We start from the raw sequence: 18,190 nt of genomic DNA, 5'->3' as shown, positions 1-18,190 counted from the left end.
AGGATTGAAATTTAGTTTGATCCTGATCTAGGTTGCATCAGACTAACACCACTCTCCGTACCTGAGCCGGGCCAAGTATCCTCTCGCCATCGCCTGCAGCCGCGCCACAGTCCTGCGTATGGCACAGTAGCGTCTCCTCCCTGTGAACCCCCTCCAGGCCGCCTGGACCGTGATGACGGCCCTGGTCCTTCGATGGCAGAAGATCCTCCAGCTCCTCTGGATCACGGTCGCCGCATGCTGCCACCGCAGGAACACCCGGCGCTGCCTGCAGCACCTCCAGGCCGCCTGCAAGCACACGGCCGCTTGCTCCTCCACCATCAGGTCCAGGGCGGACTGCCTAAGAAGGCAGCAGCGCCACCACCGCTGCGGAACAGGGGAAGAGGACATGTTACGTCGTCCAAAAAAACCGCACCATCGCACATTGTTATCTAACGCTCACCTGGATGACGCACGCAGCCAGCCTCATTCCAACAAAGTGCCTCCTCTCCAAGACCGCCCTAACGCGGCGCTGAAGCATGACAATGCGCCTCAGCACTTCCTGGTGGAGAAGGGTCTGAAGACGCTGACGCTCCGCCTCCCGCAGGAACACCTGGACCAGGTTGATTTATTTATAAAGCACTTTTCATACACAGGTAAGTAGCAACACAAAGTACTTTACACACAAAAAAAAAAGAAATAAGAGAAGAAAACACACACATACACACACAGACAGCACTAGAAGAGAAGGCCAGTAACGTGGTGGGAGTGGAGCTAGACTCTCTGGCGGTGGTGTCAAAAAGGAGAAGTGTAGCAAAACTCCTAGCCATTATTGACAACACCTCCCACCCACTACACTCGGACCTTGCGGAGAGAATGAGCACGTTCAGTGGAAGGCTCAGACTCCCAAAATGTAACACGGAACGACACAGGAGGTCCTTCATACCGACAGCCATCAGACTGTATAATGTATATGTTCCTTGACTGCACTTAAATGTAGAATATATGTAAAATATATTTATATTCCTCATCTATTATATATTACATATATATGTCATATATTATTTATTATTATTATTGTTTATTGTGAGCAAACTGTGGTGCTGAATTTCCCCCAGAGATCAATAAAGTACTTTGTATTCTATTCTATTCTATTGGCAATTACAAAACATGGCACGCCACTGAGGATTGAGGGAAAAAACGCCACGTTTGAGGCGTCTATACTGGAGAATAACTAAAATGAAGGCCATCTAAAAAAAATAGAATAAACATTATAAATATATGTAAAAACTAGGGCTGGGCAACGATTACAAATTTTAATCGAAGTTAATAGCACTATTTCTCCGATTAATCGCGATTAACTGCATTGTATACGCAAAGCCCAATAATGAATTCAAAAGTAGTGTGTAGTGCACCTTTATTGGAATATTCTCCCACATGAACAAAAGCGCCAAAACATTTGTTGTGCAAACACAATTTAAATCAGTCGTTGTTAAACAGTAGCAGTTAAATAGCATATTTTATGAAAATCAACTCAAAAAATGTAAATACAAACATTTAAGCTTATTGCCACTGCCAGTGTATTTAAGTTATCCTGTTTGTTATGGAAAATAAATATAATCTACATACAAATCTCTGAGCCACAATCATAACATCTGAACAGGCAATTTCTGAGGTAACAGCAGAAACATTTTTTTTTAATCAGGGTCTTATGTTTAAAAAAACCTATATTATAGGTAGTGGGCTGTTTAAGGGAATTTTTGATCAAATTATCCGTAGTAGCAATATTAATAATGTTGTGTTTATTCTGCGTAGTGCACTTAAAATAATTATGACCATATCTAGGAATTGATATGATGGGAATTTTCCGATTGGTGCTTTGATAAACTGAACGCATATACATGGTACTATTTGTGATGTTATGAGCCAGGGAAAAAAATAACTACCCTACCCAGCATGCAACAGGAGTGACGAGCATGCGCGGTAGCCCGGTATAGGTTGTGTGTTGCCATGACAGCCTCTTGTATGTTGTGATATGCACGCTCTGAAAGCAAACGTTAAGAACTCAGCCAACACTCCTCGTCTGCATTATTCATAAATAGACAGACAACACATATACTCCGCTGCTTCACAGGCCGCTGGATGTAGCCGGCAAAGTATTCCCATGCTAGCTAGCCGGTCTAGCAAGCACGTGTCATTCAGTCCAAAACGGCCCGATCTATCCACATTCAGAATTGTCTGGCGGTCGTAAGTGATCCCGGAGTGACCAGCCATGAAATTTGCAGAATTGTCCGGTATTTTTGCCAAATGTTCCATATTTACCAAGAGCCCCTCGACGCCGAAGTACATCCGGGAGATGCCATCTTGTTAAGAAAAGGCGTTAACAAAATAAAAGCATGTAAACAACATACGCAAATGTGCGATAAAATAATTGTCGGTGTTAATAGATTGATGAGTTAACGCGTAATTAAGGCATTAGTATGCCCACTCCTAGTAAAAACGCAATATAAATAATACATTAATATATTACAAAAATAACATTGTGAAAAATAGAAGTATTAATAGCAATAAATACAATAAAAATAACAATACAAAAAAAAACAACTAAAATAATTAGTAAAAAGCCAGATTAAAATGATACGTCTTAATTTAACGCCATTTCTTTTCTTCCAAATAATAACATTCTCTGCAGTCCTGAGGGCTCTCTGGCAGGCGGGGCAAAAGTGGCTAAAATAAAAGCTGCCTCACTGTGGGTCTTTGTTCTGGTATTGGTTGGGTAAGGTTCAACTTTTGGGGCCCGACAACCTCAGGAGTTGCGAGGGTTGATTCGGTAAAACAGGTCGCAGGGATACGAGGGCGTGAGGCCATTCAGACATTAAAAAACAATAACAAAACTTTAAAAATCAACCTTGAAGCATATGGTAGGCCAATGCAGCAACTTTAAAACTGATGTAATGTGCTCACGCCCGTGCAGCTGAGTTTTGTAATAATTGCAGAGTTTTCATATTTTTGGGGGGAAGACCAAAGAGGATTACAAAAGTCTAAGCGGCAGGAAATAAAAGCATGCAATAGCACGCCCCTGATGACCCCAGTTAAAAATGGGCAGATTGTTCTAAAGATGTTTAGTTGGTTGGTTGAAGTTCATTTCTGATAGTTTATTTTTGATAGAGCCTTCTCCATCGCTGCTCCCACCCTCTAGAACTCCCCAAACCAATCCGTGACTGCTCAGACCTTCCGACCTTCAAAAGCCTTCTCATAACACACCTCTTCAGATCTGCTGTTAACCTGTGATTAGTGTTCTGTGTCTTGTAATGTCCCATCTTGTAATGTGCAGTGTTATCATGTATTTTACTATGTACTGCTTTTATATTTCCTGTATTATGTATTATTACTTTGAACTGTTTTATATTTTAATTTTTATCCTGTAAGGCGTCTTTGAGTATACTGAAAAGCGCTATACCAAATAAAATGTATTATTATTGTTATTGCAAACATATATACAGTTTAACCCTTGTGTAATGTTCATATTGTTGTTACTCAGCCAGCGTTTGTGGGTCTGATGGACCCGTTGCATTTTGTGGCTTTTAATGCCTCACAATCAAACTTTTATGTTAAAATACTGAACAGATGTTTTACCTTATCCCAATAAACTTCTGTTCAGTATTTTAACATACAAGTGTGTAACTGTGAGGCATTAAAAACCACAAAATGCAAAGGTTCCATCAGACCCACAAATGCTGGTATAGTAACAACAATATGAACGTTGCGGGGAAAATTTTGGCTGCCAGTTTCTGCATCCATGAAATTGTGTGTCTGCACTTGCGGTTCCCACACAAGGTTGCAACATTGTTTGTCATCACTGTCTGCTCTCATTTTCTCGCACATTTGACCCTCCGATGTTCTGTGTTCCTACACTCTGTCCTCCTTCTGCCTAGGCCTGCTGTGTGTGTGTGTGTGTGTGGTACACAGAACATCAATTTCCACATTTCTATTAGCCCCGGGTCCAGTGGACCCGGACATCTAATATGTAATAGAAATGTGTAGGGGGGGTGTATGGTGTGTGGTCATTAAATATGTATTCTGATATATGTTCTTTACAGTAAATGTGCAAAGTCAGTAAGTCTCAGTTTGAACAATTAATCAATTGTATCGATTTTCTTTAAATAATAAATGAAAACGGGTCCCACAGACCCGAACACCACATAAGGGTTAAACATGATACATCACATTTTTTTTTTATTTCAAGTTCGAAAAGGAGTAAAAAGAAGCAAACATTTCAATTAATCCTACCCGCTTTCCATTTGATAGCAGTTACTTACACATTTTTGCAACAATAAATTGACCCTAGTGTGTGAATGTGAGTGTGAATGTTGTCTGTCTTTCTATGTTAGCCCTGTGATGTGGTGGCGACTTGTCCAGGGTACACCCGTCTTCCACCCGATTGTAGCTGAGATAAGCTCCAGCACCCCCCGCAATCCCTAAAGGGATAAGCGGTAGGAAATGGATGGATGGATGTTCACATCCTGTTGACATTTGTACCATGATTAACATCAATGATTTCTAAATAAAGAATTTATTTTAATAAATAGTTAAATCTGTTATTATTCAGTTAAAAATATTAATATCTTGTTTTCACTTAGTATCATCATAATTCTTCTTCCTTGTACTTTGTAAAACATTTGAACAGCCTCTTAAATCGGATTATATTAGTACATTGATTTATTTACTTAATTCCACATACTGATATGCAAAACATTTTAAATGTTGTATGTGCATAAAAATGTTTCTCTAATGTTATATTTCTCCTCTTTTGTTGAGAAGAACTGTTGTCCATTCTTGGGTAGCAGGGGAAAGTTACCGTTGTACATAATTTTAGCTATCCGCAAATGCACCAAATCATTGAATTTCAGTATTTTGGATTAAATAAATAGAGAATGTGTATGTTCTCTATAGCCAACATTATGTATTTTTCTAAATGAAGTCTTTTGTAACATGGTTATTGAATGAAGTGTACTTTTCAAAGTTATTTCCCCATATTTCTACCCAGTAACTCCAATATGGTAGCACTAGCAAGCAATAGAGAAAATCAAATGATTTTTGGTAAAGAACATAATTAGCTTTATTTGTTATAGAAATATTTCCTGCCTTTTTTTGTAACACTTTTAATATGTGGCATAAAAGTCTGCTTGGAGTCAAAAATCCCGTTCAGATTTTTAATGGATTGTAATTTGTGGTAAAAGTTTCTGTTTGTGGCCTTCAGGACCTATAACTAAAAGCTCAGTTTTGTCCTGGTTGAGCTGTAGGAAATTCACTGCCATCCACGACTTAATGTCTGACATTGGTCCTGGGTCATCAGCAGACACAGCACTGAACAACCGGGTACCATCGGTGGAAACTTTACTGTGTCTCCTAATGAAATCCCCAAGAGGGAGCATATAAAGATTAAAAAGAATGGGACCTCAAATTGAGCCTTGCGGAAGTCCTGCACCTTGTTTCAGTAAATAGAAGATGACGCAATGAGGAGTTGGTAGAGGCTGCGTACCATTGTGTTGCCTACTTGGTACCCAGCGGGCAGGAGGTGGATCCGCCTGAAGAACTCCCTGATGCCTGACTTGGTGGAGCTCGTACCGCGAGGCAGCAGCACATGAAAGTGGCAGACAAAATCCTGAAAAGAAGCCGAAATGACACATGATTAGATGTTGCGTGTTGCACATAGCATTCAATCGAGGCAGGATTTGATTAACTGATAATTATTTGGCTTACGGGAAACAATACCAACTGGTTTAAAAGCCAATGAGTAAAATTATGTTTTGAGACATGTAGTTAAAATACACATTTAAACGAAGGATAAAACTAAGGACAGTCTAGTGCAAGAAACAAAAACAGACTAAAATTACACAACTTTCAAACAGGTTTAAAAGCCAATGAGTAAAAACATGTTTTAAGACATGTAGTAAAAACACACATTTAAGTACAAGATAAAATTAAGGACAGTCTAGTGTAGGAAACAGAAACAGACTAAGATTACACAACTTTCAAACTGGTTAAAAAGTCAAGGAGTAAAAATATGTTTTAAGACATGTAGTAAACATTTTTGCTAAAAGTCACAGATGATAAAAACTAAGGGTTTCAAAAAATTGTTTTTCAGATAAATCAAGGTTTATCTGAATTTTGTAACGATTCTTAATTGATTAAAAAAATCTAAAATCGCTCTATTTTAAATAATAGAAAAAAAATAATATATTTTTTAATTCCTTTCTGTCCAGCTACTCAGGCAAGTCATATTGTTGATGTAGATCAGTGGTCCCCAAACTATGGCCCGTCCCGCAAGCATCCTGTATCGATCAGTTGTGGTAAGGATCCGGCTCAGCTCTCAATTTACTGGTCGATCTTTGTTCCCAACCTGACTTATGGTCATGAACTTTGGGTTATGACATAAAGGACAAAATCATGGATGCAAGCAGCCAAAATGTGTTTTTCCCGTTGGGTGGCGGGGCTCTCCCTTAGCGTTAGGGTGAGAAGCTCTGTAATTTACAAAGGGCTTAAAGTAAAGCCGCTGCTCCTCCACATCGAGAGGAACCAGACGAGGTGGGGAGGTAGGAGGCCACGGGGAAAACCTAGGACATGTTGGGGGGACTATGTCTCCTTGCTGGCCTGGGGAGAGGAAAGTCTGGGCTTCTCTTCTTAGGCTTCTGCGCCCGCCACCCGACGTCGGATAATTAGAAGAAGATGGATGCATGGTGATTCTTTGGCGTACCACTCGATGGAGCACGTGTATCACCCCTTTGAGAACCACCGGAATAGAGGGATCTCAATTTGGTTTCTTTATCTTACTTCAAATAATTTGGGACAGTTCCTGAAGCAAGACTGTTAATCATTCCCTGGACGTGGACCAAAGTGGACCAAAGTGGTAAAACCCTCACAGGCAGTCCTGGCGTCGATGGACTATGTTCACAGAGTTCCTTTCAACTCCACTAAAAACCACATGAGTCTGAAGTACAAATGTCAGTTTTGGACAACTTAACAATTCATAAAAAAAAACAACCCACACAGGTGAAAACGACATCCTTGACAGAAGTTACCTGAAAGGTGTACTTGATGCTGTATCCCGACTGTCGGATCCGGACGGTCTCCAGCATGCCTGTGTAGCGAAGCTGTCTGAGCACCAAGCTGTCATTAAATCGCAAAGGCAGCTGACAAGGACAGAAACAAGAACAGGTTTTATTTTGCCGCAAGAAATATAAAAGTATTAAAATAATGATTTTACCTTCTCAGCGTTGGAGCGAATGCACTTGACGAAGTACGGCTCTGATTGGTTGAGAGTCTCCATCAGCTTACTGAGAGAAGCCTGCAAACACGCACACACACACGCACACAGTTGTCTAGGTCAGTGTTTTTCAACCACTGCGCCGTGGTACACGAGTGTGCCGTGAGATACTGTCTGGTGTGCCGTGGGAGATTATCTAATTTCCCCTATTTGGGGTAAAAATATTTTTTGCAAACCAGTAGATATAGTCTACAAATTATGTGTTGTTGTTGAGTGTCGGTACTGTCTAGAGCTCGGCAGAGTAACCGTGTAATACTCAGTAGGTGTCAGCCTACTGTAATCAGTAGGTGGCAGCCGGTAGCTAATTGTTTTGCGGATGTTGGAAACAGCAGGAGGCAGGGTGCAGGTAAAAATGTATCTAATGCTTAAACTAAAATTAACAAAAGGTGAGTGCCCCGAAGAAGAAGCATTGAAGCTTAAGAAAGGCTATACAGAACGAAACTAAAACTGAACTGGCTACAAAGTAAACAAAAACAGAATGCTGGACGACAGCAAAGACTTACTGTACATCCGAACATGACATTGACAATCGACAATGTCCCCACAAAGAAGGATAAAAACAACTGAAATATTCTTGATTGCTAAAACAAAGTAGATGCGGGAAATATCACTCAAAGGAAGACATGAAACTGCCACAGGAAAATATCAAAAAGAGAAAAAGCCACCAAAATAGGAACGCAAGACAAGAACTAAAACACTACACACAGGAAAACAGCAAAAAATTCCAAATAAGTCACGGCGTGATGTGACAGGTTGTGACAGTACACTTACTTTGAGACAAGAGATATATAAATGCATGCTTGGTTACGGTTTGAATTCACATCCAATAATTGCAACAATGACTTTTTACTGTCAACTGAGTTTTGTTTTTTAATGATTTCTGCTGGTGGTGGGCCTCTGGATTTTTTCAACGCAAAAAATGTGCCTTTGCTCAAAAAATGTTAAAAAACTCTGGTCTAGGTGAAGAGCAAATGAGCCTCCTTTCCTTGCGTATAATCATTCCCAGGGGATTCCAGCAAGGGGCGCCAGAGAGCGCTGACTGACCTGGAACTGTGCGCTGATGCTGGGCGGTTTCTTCTTCTTGTGCAGGTGAAGCAAGGACTTGGTGATGCGGTCGTGGAGCGTCACGCTGCTCAGGTGGCGCAGAGACTTCACATCTAGTAAGTGCTACCCATATGTATATTAATATAAAAACAGTTTAAAATCATAAGTGCAGCGTCATCTTTGAAGGCAATGTTGTGATGCTGATGTCCTACCTTGGGCAGAGTGGGCTTCAGCTTGCAGTTCTTGTTCCTCCTAAACAAATGAGATTAATCATGATTTTATTATCAGATTTCAATGCAGCTTTCCTGGTTGAGATGAACAGTTATGTGTAAAAATCAATATTCCAATTGAGTGGAAGTTTCAAGTATTTTGATGAGTATTTTACGATTTTAAATAGAAACAGCCATGTGCTTTTCTATTAAAGAAAAACGTTTTTTATAATCATTAGCACTGCTTCCTCCTAATCATTTGTAGACATGCTGTAATGAGAAAACTGCAAATATGTGATGTATCATATTGTAATTGGATGCATTTATGAAATAAACTAACAACATAACCATTATTATTTGACACAAGGGCTGGGAATCTTTGGGCACCACACGATTCGATTCGATTCTTGTGATAGCAATTCAATTCAGAATCAATTCTCAATTCAAACCCGATTTTTATGATTAACTACATTCCTCCATAAAAAAGAAAAACAGCTCTGATAAATTGATACATCACTTAAAAAAACTGTGTTTAATAAAATTCTACCCACACTTTTAACAAAGTTAAATACAAATAAGCAACAAGAAAAGTATCCCACACATTGCTCTAAATTAAATATGTACAGCAGATATGATCGTCTATATAAACCAAGGGTAGGCAACCCGTGGTTCCGGAGTCGCATGCGGCTCTTTGCCGACTCTGATGTGGCTCAGCTGCATAATCGCCGACCCCCCCATTTATTTTGGGGGGTTTCCGGATTTTGGTGCCTCGCTCGGACATCACTCGGGGCTAACATTCTCCGATTTTCACTCGGGGGCGCAGGGTGTATAATATAGTCTGGAATAGTCATGGATGCAAAGGATTCTGGGTATTTGTTGTGTTGCGTTTATGTTGTGTTACTGTGAGGATGTTCTCCCGAAATGTGTTTGTCATTCTTGTTTGGTGTGGGTTCACAGTGTGGTGCATATTAGTAAGAGTGTTAAAGTTGTTTATATCACAACCTTCAGTGTGGCCTGTATGGCTGTTGAACAACTACGGCTTGCAGTCGTGTGCGTCCATCTGTGGAAGCCACACACATTATGTTACTGGGCTGGCAAGCTGTTTGTACATGTTGTAAAAGCCATCAAAAGCAGTGGCATCATAGCACGCCCTTATTTTTGTCATCTGAGTGACCATCAGCAGATATTCGCGAGAATGGTTGCTGAGAATTCGGGAACCTCCCAGAAAATTTGGGAGGGTTGACAAGTGTAATGCTGTCAAGCGGAATTCATGTAAAAGTCGCGGGCCGGGTTTCTAAGACCCCTAGTTTACACATAGCACAAACCCCCCCAAAAAAACGTTATGCTATGTTATTTCCTTTTAAATTTCCAAAGAGTTTTGTGTCTCCCATTGTCTTCTCCGAAAAGCTTTGCAATACAAAAGGTGCTCATTTTGCCATTAATTCTGACTTTTTCACTTTAATTTAAACAAATATAAATATAATGACTTTGTTTATTCAAGTACAATGTATTACTATTTGTTGAGTTTATTTAATTTACTTTTTCAGTATCAAATGATTCAAGTCTACCAACATTTTTTTATGGTAGTTTAAATAAGGATTCATGAACGCACTTCTTTAAATACTTTCTGTTAAAGACTAAAAAACAACGGTGTTAAAGTTATTCGTTGTTCTAAGTTTATCTGTATTTATTTTTTCTTCAACGTTAATAAGGATAGAATGTACGCAGTAGAGATGCGCGGTTTGCGATCTCATCCACGGAGTCCACGGATAAACCGCGGGTCAGGCGGTTGACATGACGAAAAAATAGATTTTAATTAGATTCGGGCGGGTGGCGGTTGAACCATCCGGAAATATTTGATATACATGGTTCTGGGATCTTTGCCATTCAAAGAGCCATTTAAGACCAGTGTCATAAAGCGAAGAAGATAATAGGAGATGCTATTATTCTCTTGGAATGACTGCCGGCAGTTACCCAGATAATAAGTAATAGGGCGTGCTATGAAGTCATTGGCTTTGTCGCCTTGTACAACATGTACAATCTGCTTGTCAGTCCAGCATCATGTTGAGTGTGGCTTCCGCAGCAACACGCACACGACTGCAAGGCATACTGGGTGACACAGAGTACACAAATGGTTGTGATAAAAACTATTTTAAAACTCTTAGTAATATGCGCCACACTGTGAAGCCACACCAATTAAGAACGACAAACACATTTCGGGAGAACATCCTTACAGTAACACAACATAAATGCAACACAAAAAATACCCAGAATCCTTTGTATTCATGGCTATTTTATACACCCCGCTAGCAGCAAACCTTTTTAGACATCTTCCGTGCGTCCGGAAGGTGGGCGGGGTTGGGGGCGCAAAATATATTCAGGAAATTTCACGGATACAAAGGATTATGGGTATTTGTTGTGTTGCGTTTATTTTGTGTTACTGCGAGGATGTTTTCCCGAAATGTGTTTGTCAATCTTGTGTGGTGTGGCTTCACAGCGTGGCGCATATTAGTAAGTGTTAAAGTTTTTTATCTCACAACCATCAGTGTACTCTGTGTCACCCAGTATGCTTTTCAATCTTGTACATGTAATTGCGGAAGCTGCACACAACATGTTGCCGGACCAACAATCGGTTCGTACATGTTGTTGAAGGTGTCTAAGGCAATGGCTTCAAAGCACGCCTATATTCGTGTCATCAGGATGAACGCTATTGGATAGTCGCGAGAACGTTAGCGGCTCCAATTGTCTTCATTACTCTGTGAAACAGGTTTAAATAGCTCTGTGAGTGGTAAAGGCGGGCGGCCGACCTCTGATATATTTCGGCGGGCGGGTACAGTCCTGATAAAACGGTTGGTTCGGATGGACGGCAGGTGGATGACGACTTTGGTGATGTGGTTGCGGATGATATAATTGCCTGTCCGCGCATCTCTAGTACGCAGAGGTGTACATATAACAATTTTACGGACGCGTCATACAAATTAATCATAGCCAAGACAGAGAGTGGAGGGGGCATAAGAGAACATAATTGAGAAGGACTGGACTACTAGCAACTACTGTAAAATGCACTCAAAGTACTATACTATATGTACTATATTGAGTAAAGTGACTGTAAAGGTGACTATATTTGGGATATTTCCTGTCTACAGGGCTCTAAAAATGTATTTAGAAGGTTGCAAACAGTATTTTCATACTCCAACAGTAAAAATATTTCATTTATAAATAATAGAGTCCTACTTCTTGAAAATGTATTTACCACGGTCAAGCCCGGAACCACTTGGACTGTATTATGTAATATTAAACATTATAGAGAAATACAAGAAGATAATGGCAACATGGTGGTGTTAACAGGAAGGGGAGTGTGTATGTTTTTAGGAGGGTGCTCTTCTACGTTTCACTCACATTAAAATGCCTTGCGCTCGCTCCAGAAGTTTGCTATTGGCCGAGTTGATGAAGATGCCGTCCTCTCCTAGGGCGGGACTTCCTGCTGACAGGCGGCCCGACCTCGGACTGCGACCGTTGCAGCCATCCCTGCAGACGAGGAGCTTACGTCAGTCAAACATGACTACTTTTTTCGATTTGCTGAGGGAAGCAAAAGGAGCAAAGCGACTTGCACGCTAACTATGTGGTGATTTATAAGAGGACATTGTTCCTGCCGAGGAAGGCGGATTATTTATGTTTAGACTGTTCAAGACGCACCAGCTGGCTTTGTCGTTCGCTGTGTTGGTGCCGTGAAGATCTGACAAAGGAGTGCGGGGATTCTTCCTGGTAATGCCTGAATGGGAAGGAAAGAATATTGAGTACAGTACAGTGGAACCTCGATTGAAGAACCACTCCATCTGCAAACTTTTTGATTTACCAGTCTTTGGATAGAGCCAAATTTGCTAGGGCTGGACAATTAATTACATTTTTATTTAAATTTCAAGTATGGCTTCTCACGATTATGAAAACACAATACTGTAAAGGTGAAAAAAAAGCGATAAAAAAAAAAAGTTTGCGAAGAATACAATAATAGCGCTCCTAAGTGTGGAAGAATCGACCAAGCAGGCTTCATACTACAGCAAGTTTTATTTGTGATGAGCTTGGGTATTTCTGGAAAAATACGCCAAAGCAGACTTTTTCCACAGCGGAGGAGAAGACTACCTCTAGTTCAGTGCCGCCCCCCTAGCCACCTGAGCCCCTTCTCTCCCTCTGTCCGTACTGCTTTCTAGTCAGCTCTTCCTTTGCAAATTTGACTTTTCTTTAAATCTGATGTTTATTTTTGTAGCAATATGGTTGTTAAAGTTAAGAAAAAAAATTTCACTTGTGAGGGCACCAAAAGGACTTCTGTGTGTGTGTGTGTGTGTGTGTGTATTGGCAGAGCACCGCATGCAGGACATTTCAGCTTATTGCTTTGTTCGTGTGGAGGGAGGCATGGTCTGCGGGCCTGCCGTGGAGCAGGGTGTGTAAGGACCGGCCTCGAAGCCAGCGGCAGGTGAGTGGATTGCCCAGCTGGGACTGGTTATCTAATCACCTGTCGCCCTTATTAGCAGCAGCCGGCCTGAGACACGTAATTGGAGTTGGAGCTAGAGCGAGACACATGGTAGAGAGCAGAGCGAGACACACGCTGGAGAGCATAGGAGAACAGCAGGAGAGATTGAGACCGGAAAGTTGCAAGAACAGTGTGCTGTGTTGATGCGCGTGCGCACAAATAAAGTACTTTTTTACACCAGACTACCAGGCTCCCGAGGAGGTCGACTACAGTCAGGAAGACCACAAGGGGGAAGCCTCACAGCTTGTTAATAAAAAGATAGTTGATCCATCACCTCCTTGTTATGTTTGTTTGATAAACAGCACTGTACATCACTTTATATTGTGTACAAAGTGTACAAACCTTAACTAAATTATGGACTTTTGTCGAGGCTGGAAGACGGCCGGGACCCATTGTTGGGCCGTGAGGGCTGAAAAAAATGATTAGTTTCTCAGCTGAGATCCATATAAGCCGTGGAATTACTTAGTTGTAATACACTTCCCCACCACTTGTGGCAGTAATGACAATATCAAACAAACAGAAGAACTCTGGAGCTCAAGTCATAGGGAAGTTTTTTTAATTGCAAAAACTATGACCAAAGTGCATTTTCATTTACACAGTTGATTTAAGAAAAAACATTATAATTACTATGAATAATTAATTTAATTATAATGTTTATATTTTAGCACTGCGTAATTGTATGTAAATAAATTTTCCAGCAGTTTTTATGAGTCCCTTCTTTTGCAGTATAATTGATTACTTGTTTTTTTGTAATCCGCCTGACTCACAGTAAGCCTTGACAATAACATTTGAGATTAACACATGCTTTCATATTGTTTGGCAAGGTAGGTTAAATATAATTATTGAATATGATTAAAATCAAGAGTAGGGCTACTAATTCAGTGTAAATATTGGAGTGGGCCCCAGGCCTCTTTGTAGTGGAAACATTTTTAGTACACGCTAACATTTAGTAGATCTGGCCCCATGTCAGTTCATCTGCCTCAAAGCTGGAATTCATTTGGATTGTTACTTTTGCACTTGAGCTCACCTCAGACATCGATCCCGTTATAAAGTCCATTAACAAGGCGAAGGATTTCAAAAAGCACATGAGACAAAAGCTCTCCAAGCGGGCCAATTTTATGAAAGTCATTCAACAGATGAAGAGAAAGGAGCTGGACAAAAGTATTGTTCTCAATCAGATAAAAATGTAGCGTCAATAGAATATGTAGAAGAATCTACCCTAAATTCCAGACTATAAGCTGCTACTTTTACCTTTTTAAACATGTTTTTTTATTAAACACATGCAAGGACACTTAATTTTTGTGTTATTGTTTGTGTTTTTGGACGAGTTCACTCACTGCAGTGTTTCTTGCTGTTTAAAGCTATGAACCGGAAGTACAAGTGCCATTCTGTCTTCTAATCGTCCATAGCGTTTCTGCTCGGATGAATTCTTCATCAATCACTCCAAAGCAACATTTGCAAGATTTACAATATAACAAAAAAAAAATTTAAACTTACTAAACAGTCCCATGTAGGAGTGTTTTCATACATATTTGTATGGGCTATTTTAGAGGTAATGACACTATCGTCGTTAGCATGAGCTAATATGCTAACACGTTTACGAGTCTGTGTTAGTATTATTAACTGACAATGGCATTCTTTTTGTATTGTTTCAGTTTCACAAATTCCTCAGTAAATTCACCAAAACGTCACGGTGGAGTTATTGAGTCTGTGTAGCTGATTGGAGAGCTAGCGTCCGCAGCTAGTGGGTCCATGACGATGACTTCTGTTTTGTTTGATCAGACGTTTTACTGCCTTGTTACAAGCGCCGTTTGGAAACAATTGAGGTGGCCAGGTAGCCATCATACTGTTTAACCAACCTCCACCCCATAAACGTTGTGATACGTACTGTATTTCTCATCTTTACACCTCTGAAGGATCTCAAGGCTCCTCTGGTGAACCGGGTGATGCAGGAAACTGAAGCTGTCGACTGTTTTGATGGCGGGACAGGAGACGGCGGCATCATTCCCTAACAACCAAGCACAACCGTGAAACCGCACTCGTCTTTCAAATGGTTTTAGGGTACACGTCGTCGTACCCGTCTTCGTGTGCGTGTGTCTGCGGCCGGCCTCCCTGAAAGCCACCAGGGCCCTGAAGTAGGCGCGCAAGACGGCCCAGCGGAACGTCGCCACGGGGTCGATTCCCATCAGGCCGCAGATGAAGGCGTTCTTGCTGCTCTTCAGCAGAGCCACCACGTCCGGACGCATGTGGTCCGTGTTCTTTTCTCGGAAGTCCTGAACCAAACAGACAACCAGGAATTGAACAAACATCAATAATAAGTATTAGTGAATTATACAGTGTTATCTCGTCTTACGGGTCCCACAGCTTTTTGTCTCTTGGCTAAGTGCAAAAGTTCGAGCTACGACCCTCCCCACCGCCAGTAGGCATGGCGACTGTCACAGTGAACCCCGTAAGAGCCGACCAAAAACCTTGGGCGTTTCACTTGATACCTCGTTAACTATAGCGAGCAAGACATAACTTAATTTTCCTAACCTTTAGAAAGAACTGAGAAGAAGTGGATGATTCAATTCATTTAATTAAAGAAAGAAAAACACGACAAGCAATAAAAGGGTACCATACTGAAGCAAATTACGTAAAATAAAATCGGAATGGCTGACATTTATCCATGAAAATATGAAGAAGCTGTCGATGGTGTGTTTGATGAAGAAGCGGCTAAAAGGGTACCATACTGAAGCAAATTACGTAAAATAAAATCGGAATGGCTGACATTTATCCATGAAAATATGAAGAAGCTGTCGATGGTGTGTTTGATGAAGAATCGGCTGGAAAAAGTATAAATCCACTTTAGATGCTGTACATTATTATTAGATCACTCCCTTAAACTTCTGTAATTTGTTTGTTGTACTTTCTAATGCAGTGATTCTCAAACTGTGGTAGGAGTACCACTAGTGGTACACATGCTCCATCTAGTGGTGCGCCAAAGAAGTCGGTAAATGGAGTATCATCGTTGATGTTACAGTGGACACTAATATTAAATATACTAACTTTAATGTTTGTCATTATTGTGGTTCTTGCGGAGTTAAGTGTTTTCTGAGGTGGTGAGTTTGAGAACCACTGTTCCAACATATTGTTTTTCATTCAATATGTATTATCTCTAAGTCTGTTTTTGTTTCTTAAAAGGATTTAACAAGTAAAAATTGTGTTGTTTTGTGGGCTAAACTGCCATCCAGTATTTACTGTATATTGTGGCTTAGCGACAATGAGGAAGTTAACTACATTTGTGGGCATGTGACATTTTTTTAAAAGAAATGACCACATTGGATGTCAATCTTTGGTCAAGAAAATTGGTTGACCAAGTATGTTCACTTATTGGCACTTTTTAATAGGGACGTGAAACTTACAACTCACGATTCAATTTGATTTTGATTCTTGGGGTTACAATTCGATTGAGAATCGATTCTTGATTCAACCCAATTCTCTATTCAAATCTGATTCTCGCAATGAATGATATTATATATATGTATTAAATACATAAAACTGGTTCCAGGTTAGAAAATATGGAGGTTAATTTTTGTCTTTAATACAACATCTGTTTGTGATACTAATTTCACCAGACCTCATGTGTGTGACAATCATTGGTACTTAACTTTTATGTAACTGAATTTTTTCAGTACAAAAAATATTTGTTGCTTCAAAAGTCAAGACTAAATCAAGACTGCAGCAAATGATACCGCCTTAGCACTAACCAATGAGGTGTCGAGTTCGAAGTCATGTGACACGGGTCGAATATTTCTGCGTTGAATTTTATTTACACTGAATATTAAAACACTGTATTTTCACAAACTGAATTTTGAAACACACACATTTTTATTCAATAGAAATTGTAAGCATAATATAATGTAAAAAAAAAAATCAATAAAAAAAAAATCAACAATATATAATTAGTTGTATCAATTCAGTGTAAAAAATATTTGGTAATAAAGACACACATTAACTTCAAAATAAAAGCTTGTCTTGGCTGCTGACTTATACGTGCAGCAAGTAAGCGCAGAGATGGCCTAAGTAAACGTCTTTTAAAAAATAGATTCGTGAAAATTGTCAATAGTAATAAATAAGAATCACGATTCAGATGGAATACATTTTTTCCTTGTCCTTTACCCAGTGCTTCTCAATTATTTTCCGTTACGCCCCGCCACTTTCCACCACAAATATAGGTAAAAAAATTTGGCTATAGAATTGCTAGAAGTACACCTCTGCATAACATTGTAACCTTTATAACAACAAAGAAAAAATATATATAATTAAGTACAGTATTAACATTGTTATTAGTTTGCAAGAGAAAAGAGTTAACATGCATCAATTTGCCGGAATTGTGAAAAAAAATGTAATAAAAAAATAAATAAATAAAACTATTTAGACCGACTCCAAACCCCGTTTCCATATGAGTTGGGAAATTGTGTTAGATGTAAATATAAACGGAATACAATGATTTGCTAATCATTTTCAACCCATATTCAGTTGAATATGCGACAAAGACAACATATTTGATGTTCAAACTTGATAAACTTTTTTTTTGTGCAAATAATCATTAACTTTAGAACATGATGCCAGCCAAACGTGACAAAGAAGTTGGGAAAGATGGCAATAAATACTGATAAAGTTGAGGAATGCTCATCAAACACTTATTTGGAACACCCCACAGGTGTGCAGGCTAATTGGGAACAGGTGGGTGCCATGATTGGGTATATAAACAGCTTCCCAAAAAATGCTCAGTCTTTCACAAGAAAGGATGGAGCGAGGTACACCCCTTTGTCCACAACTGCGTGAGCAATTAGTCAAACAGTTTAAGAACAACATTTCTCAAAGTACAATTGCAAGAAATTTAGGGATTTCAACATGTACGGTCCATAATATCATCAAAAGGTTCAGAGAATCGGGAAAAATCACTCCACGTAAGCGGCATGGCCGGAAACCAACATTGAATGACCGTGACCTTCGATCCCTCAAACGGCACTGTATCAAAACCGACATCAATCTCTAAAGGATATCACCACATGGGCTCAGGAACACTTCAGTAAACCACTGTCACTAAATACAGTTGGTCGC

At 39.9% G+C, this 18,190-nt stretch overlaps 1 protein-coding gene across 7 annotated transcripts in view; it reads right to left on the bottom strand.

Moving 5' to 3' along the window:
• LOC133549287 (unconventional myosin-IXa-like) overlaps positions 1-18,190 on the bottom strand; it is a 244,584-nt gene that overhangs the window by 41,471 nt on the left and 184,923 nt on the right. For all 7 annotated transcript variants that reach the window (XM_061894536.1, XM_061894538.1, XM_061894541.1 and 4 more), the window contains 11 exons: positions 15,162-15,357; positions 14,973-15,092; positions 12,253-12,328; positions 11,956-12,084; positions 8,560-8,599; positions 8,348-8,470; positions 7,244-7,324; positions 7,059-7,169; positions 5,519-5,641; positions 440-589; positions 62-363 (listed from right to left, as the gene is read on the bottom strand). In XM_061894536.1, coding sequence (XP_061750520.1) covers positions 62-363; positions 440-589; positions 5,519-5,641; positions 7,059-7,169; positions 7,244-7,324; positions 8,348-8,470; positions 8,560-8,599; positions 11,956-12,084; positions 12,253-12,328; positions 14,973-15,092; positions 15,162-15,357 — 1,451 coding nt within the window. The remainder of the gene's footprint in view (positions 1-61; positions 364-439; positions 590-5,518; positions 5,642-7,058; positions 7,170-7,243; positions 7,325-8,347; positions 8,471-8,559; positions 8,600-11,955; positions 12,085-12,252; positions 12,329-14,972; positions 15,093-15,161; positions 15,358-18,190) is intronic.

Source organism: Nerophis ophidion, linkage group LG03 (genome assembly GCF_033978795.1).
Source record: "Nerophis ophidion isolate RoL-2023_Sa linkage group LG03, RoL_Noph_v1.0, whole genome shotgun sequence".
Taxonomy (NCBI): domain Eukaryota; kingdom Metazoa; phylum Chordata; class Actinopteri; order Syngnathiformes; family Syngnathidae; genus Nerophis; species Nerophis ophidion.
This window is presented reverse-complemented; position numbering and strand designations above follow the sequence as displayed.